Raw genomic sequence first — 16,747 nt, 5'->3', positions numbered from 1 at the left:
AACACACAAAGATAGCAGGCAGCCAGCGCTGAAGAAGAAGGCACCGGACATCTGCAGAAGAACCGGGGTTCGCCGAGTCAACAGCGGAAGAGGGGAGAAGATGGAAGAAGAGCCCCGGAGAGCGGAGAAGCCCCCCCCCCCGGAGAGCGGAAGAAGAAACCCCCCCCGGAGAGCGGAAGAAGAAACCCCCCCCGGAGAGTGGAAGAAGACCCCCGGAGAGTGGAAGACCCCCGGAGAGTGGAAGAAGAAGCCCCCCCTGGAAATAGAGCTAATAAAGAAGACAGGGGGGACATCCGGAGCAGAATAATAAATTATTTTAAAAACCCTTGTGTTGTGTGTTTACTAACTTTTACTTTTTGCCTCCAGGTGAATGGATAGGGGTACGATGTACCCCATATCCATTCACTTAGGGTGGGGGGCCGGTATCTGGGGGCCCCCTTATTAAAGGGGACTTCCAGATTCCGATAAGCCCCCTCCCGCAGACCCCGACAACCAACGGCAAGGGTTGTCGGGAAGAGGTCCTGTCCTCATCAACATGGGGACAGGGTGCTCTGGGGTGGGGGGGCCCGCAGTGCGCCCCCCTGCCCCAGAGCACCCAACCCCCCCATGTTCAGGGCATGCGGCCTGGCACGGCTCAGGAGGGGGGGGGGCGCTCGCTCGTCCCCACTCCCTTCCTGACCGGCCGGGTAGCGTGCTTTGGATACGGGTCTGGTATGGATTGTAGGGGGACCCCCTACGTCAATTTTTCGGCGTGGGGGGATCTCCTTACAACCCATACCAGACCTAAGGGCCTGGTATGCTCCTGGGGGGGGAACCCATGCCGGTTTTGAATTTAAAAATTGCCGTGGAGTTCTCCCTCGGGAATGCATACCAAATGCCGTCGCTGGAATGGGCCTTTACAAGGTGTGACTAATTTTCCACATTGTAAAACCAGCCCTAGTTTTGCGCAGGCAAATTCGGAACTTACGCAGAAATCACAGTGATGAAATGCTTTGAAAATCTGCTTAAGTCCTCATTTGCATACGCAAAGCTGCATTTCAATGAGAAATGCCCCCAGTGGTGGATGCGGTACTGCATCCTAAGATCTGACAGTGTATGTGTCTTACACATGTCAGATTTTCTGCCTAACTTTGGAAAAAGCCTTTTGAGAATCGTTTCCAAAGTTAGGCACAGACTGAACAGCAGTTAAGTCTGCGTATCTCTTTTGAGAATCAGGCCCCATGTGCTTAAAAAATGGCCGATTAACCCTGTGTATGCTTGAAGAAAATTGTCTGTGTGCTTCTGAAGATGGGTGAAGGGTAGAAGCGAGGGAGAAACTTTCGACCCAAGCTTTTTATAAACTTTAAGATCCTTTCTTTGACTTTTGCGCCGAAAAGCAAACCACTCCTACATCACTCCCTCCACCCTCCTTTCTAATGGTGGGCAAAAGAGTGAAATATGAGTTACTATAGGAAATGGCTGAGCTCTAATTAGTTCCAGACCCAGGAAATGGGGGAAGCCAGCTAATCTAAACACAGTTCTATAGGATATAGCTCCACAAGATATATGAAATCCCATACTACACAGAATATGGGGGGAGGGGGGAGGGATCAGTCTACCTTAGAATGCAACTTTCAAACAGAACATCAGTTATATGAAATACCTTTTAAAAAACATAAGATATTTAGAATATTAATAAATATGTCTGCACAGCTTCTAGAAATTGATAACTGGGTTCAAATGTCATATCAGGAGATTATTAACTCAAAGCCCAACATCCATACCATTTAATAGGAATTCATATTCTCAATAATATTTTATAACCAAATAAAATTTTAGATATTAAGAATATAACAAGTACCCAGTGTTTCTTTCTGCGCCCAAAGATCAAACAGTGTTAGGAGAGCAAAGAAAAGTTGAATGTGTGCTGATGGTGGGGTTAAGAAAACCTGCCTTAACCTCCGTGGGTAGACTATAATTGGTTTTGTTTTATATATTATTGTTTGTAAAGTTTATACATTTTTAAACTGATGTCGTATTTTTCTTTTTTACTAATATATACAGTATATTAGTTATATTACATTAAATTGTAATCGTTCCTACTCTGTCATGTTAAAAAAAAAAACATTTAACATGGTCTGGAGTTCCACTTAAAACTGTTCAAATTACTGAGTTTTATGTTTCTTTATCGTACATCACGGGACACAGAGCGGCATTCATTACTATATGGGTTATATGGAGTACCTTCAGGTGTAGACACTGGCAATCTCAAACAGGAAATGCCCCTCCCTATATAACCCCCTCCCATAGGAGGAGTACCTCAGTTTTTACGCCAGTGTCTTAGGTGTTAGTCATGGTTTAGCTTGCCTCCGCATCCTTGGGATTAGGTGAGCTACCGGTTCTGTCCAAAAAAGCCTCAGCGCTAAAGTGGTCAGTAACCGGACCCCAAACCCTTGGGGTATAGCCCATAATGCTTTTCTTTTTAGAGAGCTGGACCCTGGGCCCAGAACTTAGAAACCTTTGGGTACCTAAAGTTTTCTGTTGCCAGGGTGCTATATGGGCCCAGGACAGTGGATCCTTCATAGGAACCCAGGGCCTGAAGGTCTAGACATCCCCACGGAGATGGGGGAAGATTGGGCCTCTTGCTTGGCAAAGTCCTGCGGCATGGAGCAGGTAAGTGAGGGGAAAACTTGCGGAACTTGGTTCTTAGCAGGTTTTTTTCTGGGGGGTCACAGGGGACATGCCTAAAGTTATGCACTGCATCTGGCAAACTAGTCACATATCATAAAGATAGGATGGCTCTCTATGTATTATTCCCCATAAAATGTGACCTCCCTTGTAGTGTTGGAAAAGCATTGAGTGGGGCCTGTGTTATATAAAAATATATGTGTGTGTCAGAGAGCTTTGCTTACCTGCAGGCCTCCAGGCGATGCTCCATTCAGTCTTCCTCCTCAGAGCCTGCAAGCAGGCAAAACGCTGACCTCCTCATGGTTCCAGGCTGCAGGCTGCAGTTTGCTGGAACAGAGAGGTCCCTTCCTCCCAAAATCCCCCCCCCCTCCCCCTGTCGGGAGGGGCATTTCCTGTTTGAGGTTGCTGGGGGGGAAGGGCGGGTCAGTGGCTTAAAGGAAGGGGCGGCCCTTCCTTGTTTGTTCCATCAATACTTTGGAACTGAGGAGAAAGACCAGAGCGGCAGCACGGGGCGCCGAGGACACACAGTGGCCAGAAAGGATATTGCAGTCTTCAGAGGACTGTTTTGTCAAGCCTAGAAATAGGCTGTTTCTTTTCCATCTCATAGTTTTTCTTTGCAATACTACTCAGGGGGACAGAATGTTTTTTCTTTCCTGGATTTGAAACAAAAACGAAAAAAAAAAAAAAAAAAAAAGTCATCTAGGGGAGAGGAAGCATTTTTTTTATCCCCCAAACAGGTGTTTGGACAATTAACTTTTATAGTTCCAAATACCAATAGGTAGCAGGTGTACCTCGGTATTGTACCATGGTATGCCGCTGTTTTCCCTACAGGGAGCCTTGGGGCCATCGGGATCTGGGGCTGGAGCTGACGCGGGTCAGTCCAACCCTAAGATGGTCACGGAGGAGGTATTACTCACCTCTTTAAAAGAGATGCAGAAAAGCATGGGAAAAATGATATCCGCAGCTATGCGGGGCAGTAAGCGGAATAGATCTCCGTCGCCCGAGCGCGGACCCTCAGAAGAGGAGGTCCTTTCCTCAGGGGAATTGGACGACCTCTTGGACACGGACCAAGTAGGTTCAGGGATCGAAGACCCGGATACAGAGGAGTCTGGGGCAGTCTCCCTGAGGGAGAGCTGGTGGATTCAAGGATTGTCGGACTTGGTCCATAGGACATTCAACTTGCCAGTTACCAGATCTCCAGGTATCGACGGTTTCAGCTTTGGGCTCACTGAGGGCGCCTCAAAGCAATGCTGTGTTTCCGATCCATCCTCTATTAGAGGGAATTTTGTTCCAAGATTGGAACAAGCCAGATAAGATCTTCTTACCACCTAAAAGGTTCTCTGTCCTATATCCTATGGAAGAAAATTTTTCCAAAAGATGGGCTACTCCTGCAGTGGACGCAGCCATCTCATGTGTTAACAGATCGTTAACATGCCCTGTAGAAAACATACAGGTGTTCAAGGATCCAGTTGATAAGCGCTTGGAAGCACTACTTAAGAACTCCTTCACTACTGCAGGGGCAGTAGTACAGCCAGCTGTGGCTGCGATTGGGGTCGCTCAAGCATTATCGGATCAATTTAAGCAGATGCTTAAACTTATTCCGGCCCAGCAGGCAGAAAAATTTTCGGATGTCCCTAAGGCCATATGTTTTACGGTAGACGCAATCAAGGATTCTATCCAGCAAGCGTCACGTTTATCGTTATCCCTTATCCATATGAGAAGACTCTTATGGTTAAAAAGCTGGGAGGCTGAGCCCCCATGCAAGAAGCTCCTGGTAGGGTTCCCCTTCCATGGAGGACGACTCTTCGGAGATGACCTAGATAAATACATTCAGACCATTTCAAACGGCAAGAGTACTCTCTTGCCAACTAAGAAGAAGGTTCAGGGACCTGCGTTTAAACGACAGTATTCCCCTGGGCAGGGGCCCTCTAATGCCAAGCAGTATCGACGGCCTCCTGCAAAAGCAAACTTCGGCTTCAACAGCAGATCACAAGGACAGGCTGTTAGAGGCAAAAGGCAGTGGTTTCGCAAACCAGCAAAACCAGCCCCCAAGCCAACCTTATGAAGGGGCGCCCCCACCCACGAAGGTGGGGGGAAGGCTGCGACTCTTTTCAGAGATTTGGGAAGCCAGCATTCCCGACGAGTGGGTACGGTCTTCCGTGGCCACAGGCTACAAATTAGATTTCCTAAGGTTTCCTCCTCCTCATTTCCAGAAGTCGAGGATTCCAAACGATCCGGAAAAGGGAGCCGCATTAAGATCGGCATTAGATCATCTACTTTCCCAGGAAGTAATAGTAGAGGTACCAGTCCTGGAACAGGGGCTGGGTTTCTACTCCAACCTATTCATCATCCCAAAATCCAATGGAGATGTCAGGCCAATTTTGGACCTAAAGATGGTAAATGCATATCTAAAGATCCGCTCATTTCGGATGGAATCCGTGCGGTCAGCAGCTGCCACACTCCAGAAGGACGACTTCATGGCGTCCATAGACATAAAGGATGCCTACCTTCATGTTCCAATTTATCAGCCACATCAAAGATATCTACGCTTCATGGTGGCTTCGCGTCACTTCCAATTCGTGGCGCTTCCCTTCGGGTTGGCTACGGCCCCCCGGGTGTTCACGAAGGTCCTAGCTCCAATCCTAGCCAAACTAAGGATCCAAGGGGTCACGATCCTAGCATACCTGGACGACCTCCTAGTCATAGATCACTCGTCTCCCGGCTTGGAGCGAGCAGTGGCCCTCACGGTCCAATACCTCGAGAGGTTCGGCTGGGTCCTAAATCGAGAAAAGTCAGCTTTCCAGCCCACAAAGCAGTTGGAATATCTCGGCATGAGATTAGACACAGAACAACAAGGAGTGTTCCTACCTCTGAGGAAGGTAAAAGCCATCAAGGAATTAATCCTACTGGTTCTAAGCAAGAAAGAACCGACTATTCGCCTATGTATGAGGTTACTAGGCAAGATGGTGGCCACATTCGAGGCGGTACCATACGCCCAGAGCCACACTCGCATCCTACAGGCAGCCATCCTGTCAGCATGGAGCAGAAGGCCACAGGCCTTGGATATCCCGTTGCCGCTCTCATCAAGAGTCCGACAAAGTCTGTGTTGGTGGTTAGACCCTCAGAATCTACTGAAGGGGAGGTCTTTCAGCCCAGTGGCTTGGAAGATAGTGACCACAGACGCCAGCCTGACGGGCTGGGGAGCAATTTTGGATGGTTGCACTCGCCAAGGTACTTGGGCAAAGCCAGAGAAGCAGTTGCCCATCAACATCTTGGAGCTCAGAGCTGCTCGACTAGCCCTCAGGGCTTGGACGTCAAAATTGCAGGGGTTCCCGGTGAGAATTCAATCAGACAATGCCACGGCCGTGGCACACATAAATCACCAAGGGGGAACCAGGAGTCAAGCCGCTCAGAGAGAGGTGAGCTTGATTCTTCTATGGGCAGAGGCTCATGTGCCCTGCATATCGGCAATATTCATTCCAGGAGTGGACAACTTTCAGGCGGACTTCTTAAGCCGCCAGACTCTATGGCCGGGGGAATGGTCTCTGCATCCACTAGTCTTTCAAGCACTCTGCCAAAGATGGGGAGTGCCGGACGTGGATATCATGGCATCGAGACTCAACAAGAAACTAGACAGGTTCATGTCCCGCTCAAGGGATCCGATGGCCTGCGGAACCGATGCGTTGGTTTGCCCTTGGCATCAGTTCAAACTTCTTTATGCGTTTCCCCCGCTCCAGTTACTACCCCGCCTGCTGCGCAGGATCCGGGTGGAGCACATACCAGTCATCCTGGTAGCTCCAACATGGCCCAGAAGGGCATGGTACTCACTAATCTTAAGGATGGTAGTGGGAGACCCTTGGACTCTTCCTCTACGGCCAGACCTGCTATCGCAAGGTCCGATCCTCCACCCTGCCTTACGGCATCTAAATTTGACGGCCTGGAAGCTGAATCCCTGATTCTCAGGGGTAGAGGTCTGTCTCAGAAAGTAATCTCTACCCTAATCAGAGCCAGGAAACCGGTCTCTAGGGTGATTTATTACAGGGTCTGGAAGGCCTATGTAGGCTGGTGTGAGTCCAAGCGATGGCTTTCTCGCAAATTTACCATCGATAGAGTATTAAGTTTTCTCCAGCTAGGAGTGGATAAAGGATTGGCATTAAGCACAATCAAAGGACAGATTTCTGCTCTGTCAGTGTGGTTTCAGCGGCCGCTGGCCACCCACTCGCTGGTTAAGACCTTCCTTCAAGGGGTCTTACGTATTAGACCTCCAGTTAAATCCCCGCTTTGTCCGTGGGATTTAAATCTTGTTCTGTCAAGTTTACAGAAACAACCGTTTGAGCCGTTGGCTGATATTCCTTTGGTTCTACTGACAAGGAAGTTAGTATTTTTGGTTGCCATAGTTTCCGCAAGAAGAGTTTCGGAGCTGGCAGCCTTATCCTGTAAGGAACCATATCTTGTTTTTCATAAGGACAGGGTCGTTCTCCGCCCTCATCCTTCCTTCCTTCCGAAGGTCATATCCAGTTTTCATTTGAACCAGGATTTGGTATTACCATCCTTCTTCCCTAAACCTACTTCCAGAAAGGAAGGGTTGCTGCATACCTTGGATATTGTCAGGGCCATGAAGGCCTATCTTAAAGCTACAAAGAAGATCCGGAAGACAGATGTGCTGTTCATTCTACCGGATGGGCCCAAGAAGGGGCAGGCAGCTGCAAAGTCCACCATTTCTAGGTGGATTAAGCAATTAATCACTCAGGCCTACGGCTTGAAAGGGTTGCCTCCTCCAGTATCATTAAAGGCTCATTCTACTAGAGCCATGGGCGCCTCCTGGGCAGCACACCACCAGATCTCTATGGCTCAAGTTTGCAAGGCGGCAACCTGGTCTTCTGTCCACACGTTTACAAAATTCTACAAGTTGGACGTAAGAAGGAATACTGATACTGCCTTCGGGCAGGCAGTGCTGCAGGCTGCAGTTTGAGACCCTCGGATTCCGGGGGCTCCTCTTGTTCGAGTTAAATTTAAAAATTTTATTTTTCTCAACTAAGTTGGATTTATTATGATTTGAGTATATCTCTAAATTAAATCCTTTTGTCTTGGAGATGTTCTCCCTCCCCTCATTGTAAGCATTGCTTTGGGACATCCCATATAGTAATGAATGCCGCTCTGTGTCCCGTGATGTACGATAAAGAAAAAGAGATTTTTAATACAGCTTACCTGTAAAATCTTTTTCTTGGAGTACATCACGGGACACAGAGCTCCCACCCCTCTTTTTTGAGGACCATTTTGGGAGGCATACTGCTTGCTACAAAACTGAGGTACTCCTCCTATGAGAGGGGGTTATATAGGGAGGGGCATTTCCTGTTTGAGATTGCCAGTGTCTACACCTGAAGGTACTCCATATAACCCATATAGTAATGAATGCCGCTCTGTGTCCCGTGATGTACTCCAAGAAAAAGATTTTACAGGTAAGCTGTATTAAAAATCTCTTTATTTGCTATAGTTGACTGTTGAAATTTGCTGTTAAATGTATCATCTGGCTGAAATGATGTTCCTTGAAGATGGATATGAAATGCTTTTGGATCAGTTCAGTATTCCCCAGTAATCACTGTGTTCTTTCACTTTGCAGTTATTGACCAATGCCAGATGTACAATGGCGGGTGTAGTCTCAATGCTCAGTGCTCTATGGTTGGGACAAAAGTTTTATGTACATGTCTTCTTGGACATGAAGGAGATGGTAATGTGTGCACCCCAATCAATCCTTGTGCGAATGGGGAAAACGGAGGCTGTAGTGAACATGCAACATGTATTTACACTGGTCCGGTAAGTGCACAGCTACATATACTTATACTGTAGGTAATTACACAAGGATATGCTGTGCCTTAAGTACACATTTTTCATGCCTGACTGCTTATTCTCAAATAGCCAGTTCACCCAGTTGTTGGTAGATGCATGCATGCATCATACATACTAGGGGAGAACAGCTAGGGGAGTCAATGGTGGATCTGGGGGTTCTGGTAGATCAAATAATGGCATGCAATGCCAAGCTGCCGTTTCCAAAGTGAGAAATATCCTTTCTTGGGGGTTCTTAAAGGGGTTGTAAAGGTTTGTTTTTTATTTTCTAATTCGGTTCCTTTAAGCTAGTGCATTGTTCGTTCTCTTATCTTTTCCTTCGATTTCCCTTCTAAATGTTTTTTTTTTGTCTGAATTTCTCACAATTGTCCAGCCTTTAGAACCACTTTGGTAAAATCTTTAAAGCCTAACTCCAAATTAATTCCCCTTGTGGCCCCCTCCGGCAGTATATTATGTTTTTATTTTATTTTTATTTTTTAATGCTCACCTTTTCTAAAGTCTTCAGGCTGATCAGAAATTATTTCATCTATGTAACTTATTTCTCTTTCAGAATACACGGAGATGTGAATGTCATGATGGTTATGTGGGCAACGGCGTCCAGTGCCTTGAAAAATACACTCCACCTATTAACCGATGCCTGCAAGAAAATGGAGACTGTGACCCACTGGCAATCTGCACCGATCTCCACTATGAAGGTACTGGGAATGTGGAATTTCTATTCAGCAAATTTACCTCAATTTTGACTTTGTTGTTCCTAAAAATTAGCTCAATAAAATAATTATTTATCACTAATACAGTACACTGCAGACAAACATGTATTCTTTGAATTTCATCTGAATCAATGGGTGCCATTCATTTTGATTCTCACATACATGTTCTGCACATTACCTAAATCATGTAATTACTGGTATCATTTTATATACTGTGTGTGTGTGTGTATATATATATATATATATATACACACACAGGGATGAGCCTATGCAAAATGCAAACCAATGGTCCCCTACTTTGATGTACCCTACCCTGTCTGAGCCCATAGCGGCCTCACTCAATCACAGAGAGAGTGAACATGCAGGCTGCTGAGTACTCTACCTTTAAAAAATACTGCTCCCTGCTGATTGCTTAGCTTTAACTGTGAGTCAGGGGGGTGCCATAACAAAACAAAAGATTTGCCCAGTAAGTGTTATTAAACCCCCCCCCCAGTGTTGCCAATTGTCCGTATTTTTACGGATAGTTCGTAAAAACTGGCACTTTTTTCCCCCTTTCGCGAATGTCCGTGGTTGCGGGAATGTGCCAGTAAAAATAGCCAAAATCGGTTCGGCTTGGAACTGCGCATGGAGATTGGAGGCAGGGGGTGATTGGAGGTAGGGGGTGATGGTGTCTGCGGTGGCACCGCAGAGGAGGATGGAGACAGGGGGTGTTAGTGGCAGGGGGTGATTGGAGGCAGGGGGTGTTGGTGGCACCGCGGGTGGAGACAGGGGTTGTTGGTGGCACTGCAGAGGGGGGTGGAGGCAGGGGGTGATGGTGGCTGCGTTGGCACCACAGAGGAGGATGGAGACAGGGGGTGTTAGTGGCATGGGGTGATTGGAGGCAGGGGGTGTTGGTGGCACTGTAGAGGGGGGGTGGAGACAGGGGACAGTGGAGGCAGGGGGCCTGGGGGAGATTGGAGGCAGGGGGAGATTGTGGTACCGCAGAGGGGGGTGAAGGCAGGGGGTGTTGGTGGCAGAGGGGGATAGAGACAGGGGGTGATGTGACTAAATAATTTGCCATTATTATATCGAAAATAACTAAAATATGTTTTTTACCTTAATACTGTATCTACCTTAAATCACATTGCTATTTGCCTAGCGTACTTGTTTGTAGCCTAAATACTGAAATGTGCACCTAAACATGTAGTTTAGTAACTTTTGTGAAATGCCAGTAAAAATATGGCTGCGCCAGTTAAATTTCGGGTGTCGTGCCAGTAAATTTCAATTTGGTAGGTTGGCAACACTAACCCCCCCCCCCCCCCAAAATGGAATGATTTACATTTCTGAGGAAGGTTTAATGGGGCTTTAAGATATTGTAAATGCTTTGTTACATCTATGGCTATTTCTTTTTTTCAGAGAAAACGGCCGGAGTTTTTCATTTGCAGTCTCCTAAAGGCAAATATCAATTCACATATGAAGATGCAGTCAGTGCATGCAATTCAGAGGGGGCAAGCATTGCCACTTTCCAGCAGCTGTCTGCTGCCCAGCAGGTATATGATTTTTGATAAAGATATACTATATTTGGCCTTTTCACAAAAAAAAACAAGGAGACTGAAGGTCACAGTGGATACAGTCATTTAAATCTGTTTTAGGAGTGAAAATAAATAATCATACGGTACAAGACACATGACTTGTATTCATAGACCATGGGTTATGTGCAAACTACCTTAAGGTGATTGGACAATGGAAACTTGCTAAAACTGGACCTAGAGCACACCCATATAACCCTGCCCACTCCTTGAGTCCCCATTTTTTTTGCTAGTGTCCTTAGGTGATCGACATGTTCTGCTCAGGAGAAGTATCTTTCTTTTATAACCAGTATTTTCTTTTCCTCTTAAGTTTCTATTAAGATCTAACTGCTTACTGGCAATGGCTACCTAACAGTTTCTGCGTTGGTTACTCTGTGTGTACCTTGGGGACTGTACCCAGTCTCCACCTTGGGGAGTCATTGTGTAATGTTTGCTTTGGGCACTGGATCCTGCAGTAGGCATTCACCTTGGCTTTTAATGCAATGTGTGGAGTTAGTTGCCGGGTGCTAATACAGGTCCGCTATACAGGTCCAGGGCTGTGGTGCATTTCTATGGTTCCCAGACCCTGAAGAGCCCCTTCAAAGTATGTCCACCATGACAGGCAAAACCTGGGCCCTAAACAGGCCCAGCATTGTATAGCACACAATGTTTTTTTGTAGGCAGAGGATTCGGGAGTTATTCACTATTGTATTAACTTTTGCCATGTTGTCTCAAATGTATCTCAACACAAGAAATGTAAATTTGGCAGTTTACTACTCTCTACTCTAAGGAGGATGAGGTAACTGTGTCATGCCTCACAGATGACACAATCCTGCCTGCTTTTTCCATAAAAAATGCACACAACAGATTGTGGCACTCCTGCTGCCATCTTATACAGATACAAAGCACACAAAATTCCCATCCATTCCTTACTCTATAACTGTGAGTACTCCATAGGAGATCCCTTCACTTAGGTTGGTTGATCACAGGTGGAGGGTAGTTGGCATGAAAGATCACCAAATAGCATGCGTTCTGCAGATAGCCCGCCGTGAGCTCCGTGACTGTGCCCACAAGGACCCACGGACCCGATGTCCGCTGGTGTCCTGCGATCGTGTCACGGAGCGCCATGAACGGGGGGATGCCGTTGTAAACAGCGCATCTCCCTGTTCTGCCTAGTGACAGGACACTGATCGTCTGCTTCCTGTCATCGGGAGCAGCGATCAGTGTTGTGCCACAGGTAGCCCAGCCCCTACACAGTTAGAATCACTCCTTAGGACACACTTAACCACTTCATCGCCCTCTAGTGGAATACCCCCTCCTTGCCAGTGTCATTTACACAGTAATCAGTGCATTTTTATAGCACTGATCGCTCTACAAATGACAATGGTCGCAAAATAGCACCAAAAGTGTCTGATGTGTCTGCCGCAATATCGCAGTCATGATAAAAATCACAGATCGCCGCCATTACTAGTAAAAAAAATAATAATAAAAATGCCATAAAACCATCCCCTTTGTTGTAGACGCTATAACTTTTGCGCAAACCAATTAATATACGCTTATTGCATTTTTTTTTTTTGCCAAAAATATGTAGAAGAATACATATCGGCCTAAACTGAGGAAGAAAAATGTTTTGTTATATATTTTTGGGGGATATTTATTTTAGCAAAAAGTAAAAATTTTGCCTTTTTTTTCAAAATGTTTGCTTTTTTTGTTTAGAGCGCAAAAAATAAAAACCGCTGATCAAATACCACCAAAAGAAAGCTCTATTTGTGGGGGAAAAAGGATGTACATTTTGTTTGGGAGCAACGTCGCATGACCACGCCATTGTCAGTTAAAGCGATGCGGTGCCGAATCGCAGTGCCGAGTGGCCCGGTCATTTGGCAGCCAAATCCTCCAGGGCTGAAGTGCTTAAATTTCTAGTCCATGGGAAGAATCCCCATCTTACATATAGTTAAAAGGATTATAGGTGCCAGTTGTAACTCATCTAAGAGGCAGAAATTGCTTTTTGCTTTGGGAACCCTATTTGGGAAACCCTGCTTTAAAGAATGTAATTGGCCAATTCTCTGGAATGTCTCATTTCTTTTTCACAGGATTTTGTGGTTAAAAGCTTGTTATACTGAACCTGCTTGTTAAAAGCATCTTCTACACATGTCCTTTGACAGTGAACACCTATTTTGGGGGATGCCTTGATAAATTCATCAAGGAAGTCACTGGGGGAAAGGTACTCCTACCCCATAAGAAAAATCCCAAGTCTACTAACCTTAAGCCTCATACACATGATAGTATTTTACGCAGACCAAGCATAGGACTTTTGTCCGAAGGGCGTTGGCCAGTAATTTGTCTTGCATACAAATGGACACAATTGCCGGCCAAGAAACACAAAACGACATGTTTTTTCAGCTCTTTAGCGCCACCCTTTGGGCACCTTCTGCTAAAGTTGTGTTTGGTGAGCATTGCTTCCGAGCATGCGTGTTTGTACTTTGGACTTTTGTCTGATGGACTTGTGTGCGACAACAGACAAGTGTCCATGGAAAATTTTAAAGCCTGCCATCCAACATTTGTCTGCGGAAAATCGAACAACAATTGTCCGATTTTTCCACCAACACCCTGTCATCACACATTTCCTGTCGGAAAACCTGGTCGTGTGTACGAGGCTTAAGATTACTACCACTGGACTCCCAAGTCCACTAAGCCTGCCCAGAAGCCTCCCTCCCTCACAATGAAGGGGCTCCCCCACTCTTCAGCATGGGGCGAACATCTGTTTGCCTTTTCACTAGTCTGTCTTCATGATGTCCCGACCTCTGGGTCCTTTGCTTTCTTATCTGACCATTTCACATCAAAAGAAAACAGATTCAATGACCACCTTGCACCAACTTCAAGCACCGGGATAGGTTGTACCAGCTCGTTCAGAACACTTTCAAGGTTTCTATTCAAACCTATTCATGGTTCCAAAACTAAATAGGGGCATTTTCCCGATACTGGCCTTAAAATCTTTAAACAGGTTTCTTTGTATTCAAAAATTATGAATGGAAACAACCAAATCTAACATTTTTTCTCAGACATGAGAAATTTCTGTTATCAGAAGACATACATTACAAGATGTCTTTCTATAAATCCCTATCTTTCCCTCACATCAACACTTTCTGCCTTTTACTGTGGGAGACCAACACTCTGTAGCACTACCTTTCATGCTCTCCCCTCCATCCCAAGTGTTCACAAAATATTTTGGTCTGCTTCTGGCTCTTCTGCCAACCAGGAGCATTCAGGGGTGTGGCTTGCGAGAATGGAGTAAGACGCAGTGAAGGATAGCTCCGCAGAGACTCCTGAAAATTCTCCTGACAACTCCTCTCTTCGGCTGTAACGGCTCCCACTGACCTGCGATACCACTCACATGCCAGTGGTGTCACTCTGGGTGCCAGCATGTCTAGAAACGGCAAAGATCTCTACCTGGGACCTGACCATGTGGCCCAAGATGGCGGCCGAGCGCCTCACTCGGCGATGTAGGCCACACAGAAGATATTCAACAAGCATCTTTCCCGGGGCAATCCAGCTAAATCATCTCCACTGCCTGTAGATCCTACACTCAGCCTCCCAGTGGACTTGCAGGAGAACCGAGTGGATGCCACACTGTGGGAAACGAATAAGGGAAGGCTTTAACCTCTGTAAGGTTTATTTTTGCCATTTGTATACCATTGGGGAGATTTACCTTCACTTTCTGTCCCATATAACTGGAAGTGAGAAGAGATTCCTACAAATTAAGGTTTCCCCTCTGTTACCTTTTTGGGGACAACCCAAAATGTGGTATTTTCTTTTACGTCCACTTTCAATGAATGGTCAAAAGAATATTCGACGGAACGTCGAATCTTTGTTGGTTTCTGTCTAATGTTCAAAAAAAATTCGACGGAACGTTGAATCTTTACACCGAATCGTACATTTCCGTTCGAATATTCCGCCTACAAGAATTCTAATGTTGTATGACTAGTAATGTCGAATCTATTCTCTATAATGTCTAATCTATTTTCTCATATATCGAAATCTATTCTCTGTAATGTCGAATCTATTATTTCTATAGTGTCGAATCTTTTCTCTATAATGTCGAATCTTTTCCCTATAATGTCGAATCTCTCTATATCGAATTTTTACCGCAACGAAAATAAAGCATTTTTTATGTCGGATCTTTCGGTTTTCGTTTCTTGCACTTTCGTTATCGTTTGTTAAAACGATAACGAAAAAAACAGATTTTCGGACGAAAATGCATTCTAACGAAAACTAATGCACATGTCTACTGTGAACTCCTCCGTTTATTGCTTGGGTATGTCCCATGGTCTATGAATAAAAGTCCTGTGTTGTACAATTAAGATAATAGGATTTTGACTTACCTGTAAATTCCTTATCATAGAGTGCTGTACAGGATACAGACCTCTCTCCTCTGTGTCTTGATCATTATTGCTTGTTGAAAAATATAGATTTAGGCTTTTGTAGGCTTTATTTTGGGATGTACTTGTCATTTTGCTGTGCCTTTTTCCTTGAAGGTAATCATCACATTTTTACTAAGTATGGAGAATATAGGATAATCCATTAGTGGAGCAACAAATCATTATTTAGTGTATTAGATGAAAATGGTAATTTTGGTTGGAATATCTACTCATTGAGGTCCTTGCGAAATAATGGAAGCCAGCATGTGACGCAGCTTTCCAGTTTTTGTTAAAATATATCTTTAAACATAAGCACTGACCTGGACAGGGAAAGGTTACTTAATGAGATATAAAGTGACAATAATACCAGGGCATGTAACTTTTAGTTACTGCTCAGAGATTGTTCATATTTTCCTTGCCAGATATAGACATGTGACTTTTTTCATCCTGAGTCATCAGACTGGGTATGTATCTTACAATACCGTACATGACTGGGGGGGAAATATTTAACCTTGACATACATAAAAGTTTGTGCTCTGTGAGAGCAGGGAAAATGTGTTATCGTTTTCTCCCAGCAACTGATTCTAGGTAATTAGATTCTTTACAGAAAAGCTGAATATAGAAGATTGAACCATAGAATAGAGCACCTGGTTGCCCTGTGTGATCTGGAAGACTTTTTTTGCTTGTTGAAGTAAATAAAATCAAACTTTATAATATTTTATTGGTCTTTCTCCTGACTAGCTGCTAGTTTAGGGTTCTCAAGGTGCAACTTTTTTTTTGTGGATGAATGTGTAACTATGCTTTTTCCATAACTAATTTCAAGTTCTTTTTTTCATCTCTTTTTATGTTTGACTGAAAATAGTTGGGCTATCACCGCTGCATGGTTGGATGGCTGTTAAATAGAACCGCAGGGTATCCCACAGTGTATCCCAGTTTAAGCTGTGGTTCAAATCATGTTGGAATTGTAGACTACAAACAGCGAACAAACCTCAGCGAGACGTGGGATGTCTACTGTTATCGTTCCAAAGGTTTGTATACTTATAGCATAGGATGCTGAGACCCTTCAAATATTCATCTACTAGCTGTAGGGGTCTTCAGGAACATAACCTTTTCTGCCTAAATCCACACCTGCTGTATAATAATACATCTTATTACAGATATGTTCTTCTTTAATATTTTGACTAAATACAAATTGGGTGGATTTTTTAGGTAGGGCTTCCACTACATGGTTTTGGTAGGAGACTAAATAAAAACTGCACACATGATCCTTTTTCCTTTTGCTACTCCAAAGCCTATTATGCTCTATTTGTTTATTACAGGTACTTATATAGCACCGACCTTTTACTCTGTGCTTTACATGTATATTGTACATTCAACCCTCAGTCCCTGCCATCAAGGAGATTACAATCTAAGGTTCCTAAATCACATTCATATGTACACATACTAGGGCCAATTTAGCCAGGAGCCAAATAATCTACCAGCATACCTTTGGGGTGTGGGAGGAAACTGGAGTACACGGAGGAAACCCACGCAGGCACAGGGGAACATGCAAACTCCAGGTAGA

General features: G+C 44.9%; 1 protein-coding gene across 1 annotated transcript in view; it reads left to right on the top strand.

The window, feature by feature from the left end:
- Nucleotides 1-16,747, top strand: part of STAB1 (stabilin 1) — a 357,595-nt gene that overhangs the window by 322,633 nt on the left and 18,215 nt on the right. Inside the window, exons 59-62 of the mRNA XM_040361004.1 lie at nt 8,288-8,481; nt 9,062-9,206; nt 10,617-10,750; nt 16,046-16,211. Of these exons, the coding sequence (XP_040216938.1) occupies nt 8,288-8,481; nt 9,062-9,206; nt 10,617-10,750; nt 16,046-16,211 (639 nt within the window). The remainder of the gene's footprint in view (nt 1-8,287; nt 8,482-9,061; nt 9,207-10,616; nt 10,751-16,045; nt 16,212-16,747) is intronic.

This window comes from Rana temporaria, chromosome 7, assembly GCF_905171775.1.
Source record: "Rana temporaria chromosome 7, aRanTem1.1, whole genome shotgun sequence".
Classification (NCBI taxonomy): Eukaryota; Metazoa; Chordata; class Amphibia; order Anura; family Ranidae; genus Rana; species Rana temporaria.
Note: the sequence above shows the minus strand (reverse complement) of the source record. Positions and strands in the feature narration are given on the sequence as shown.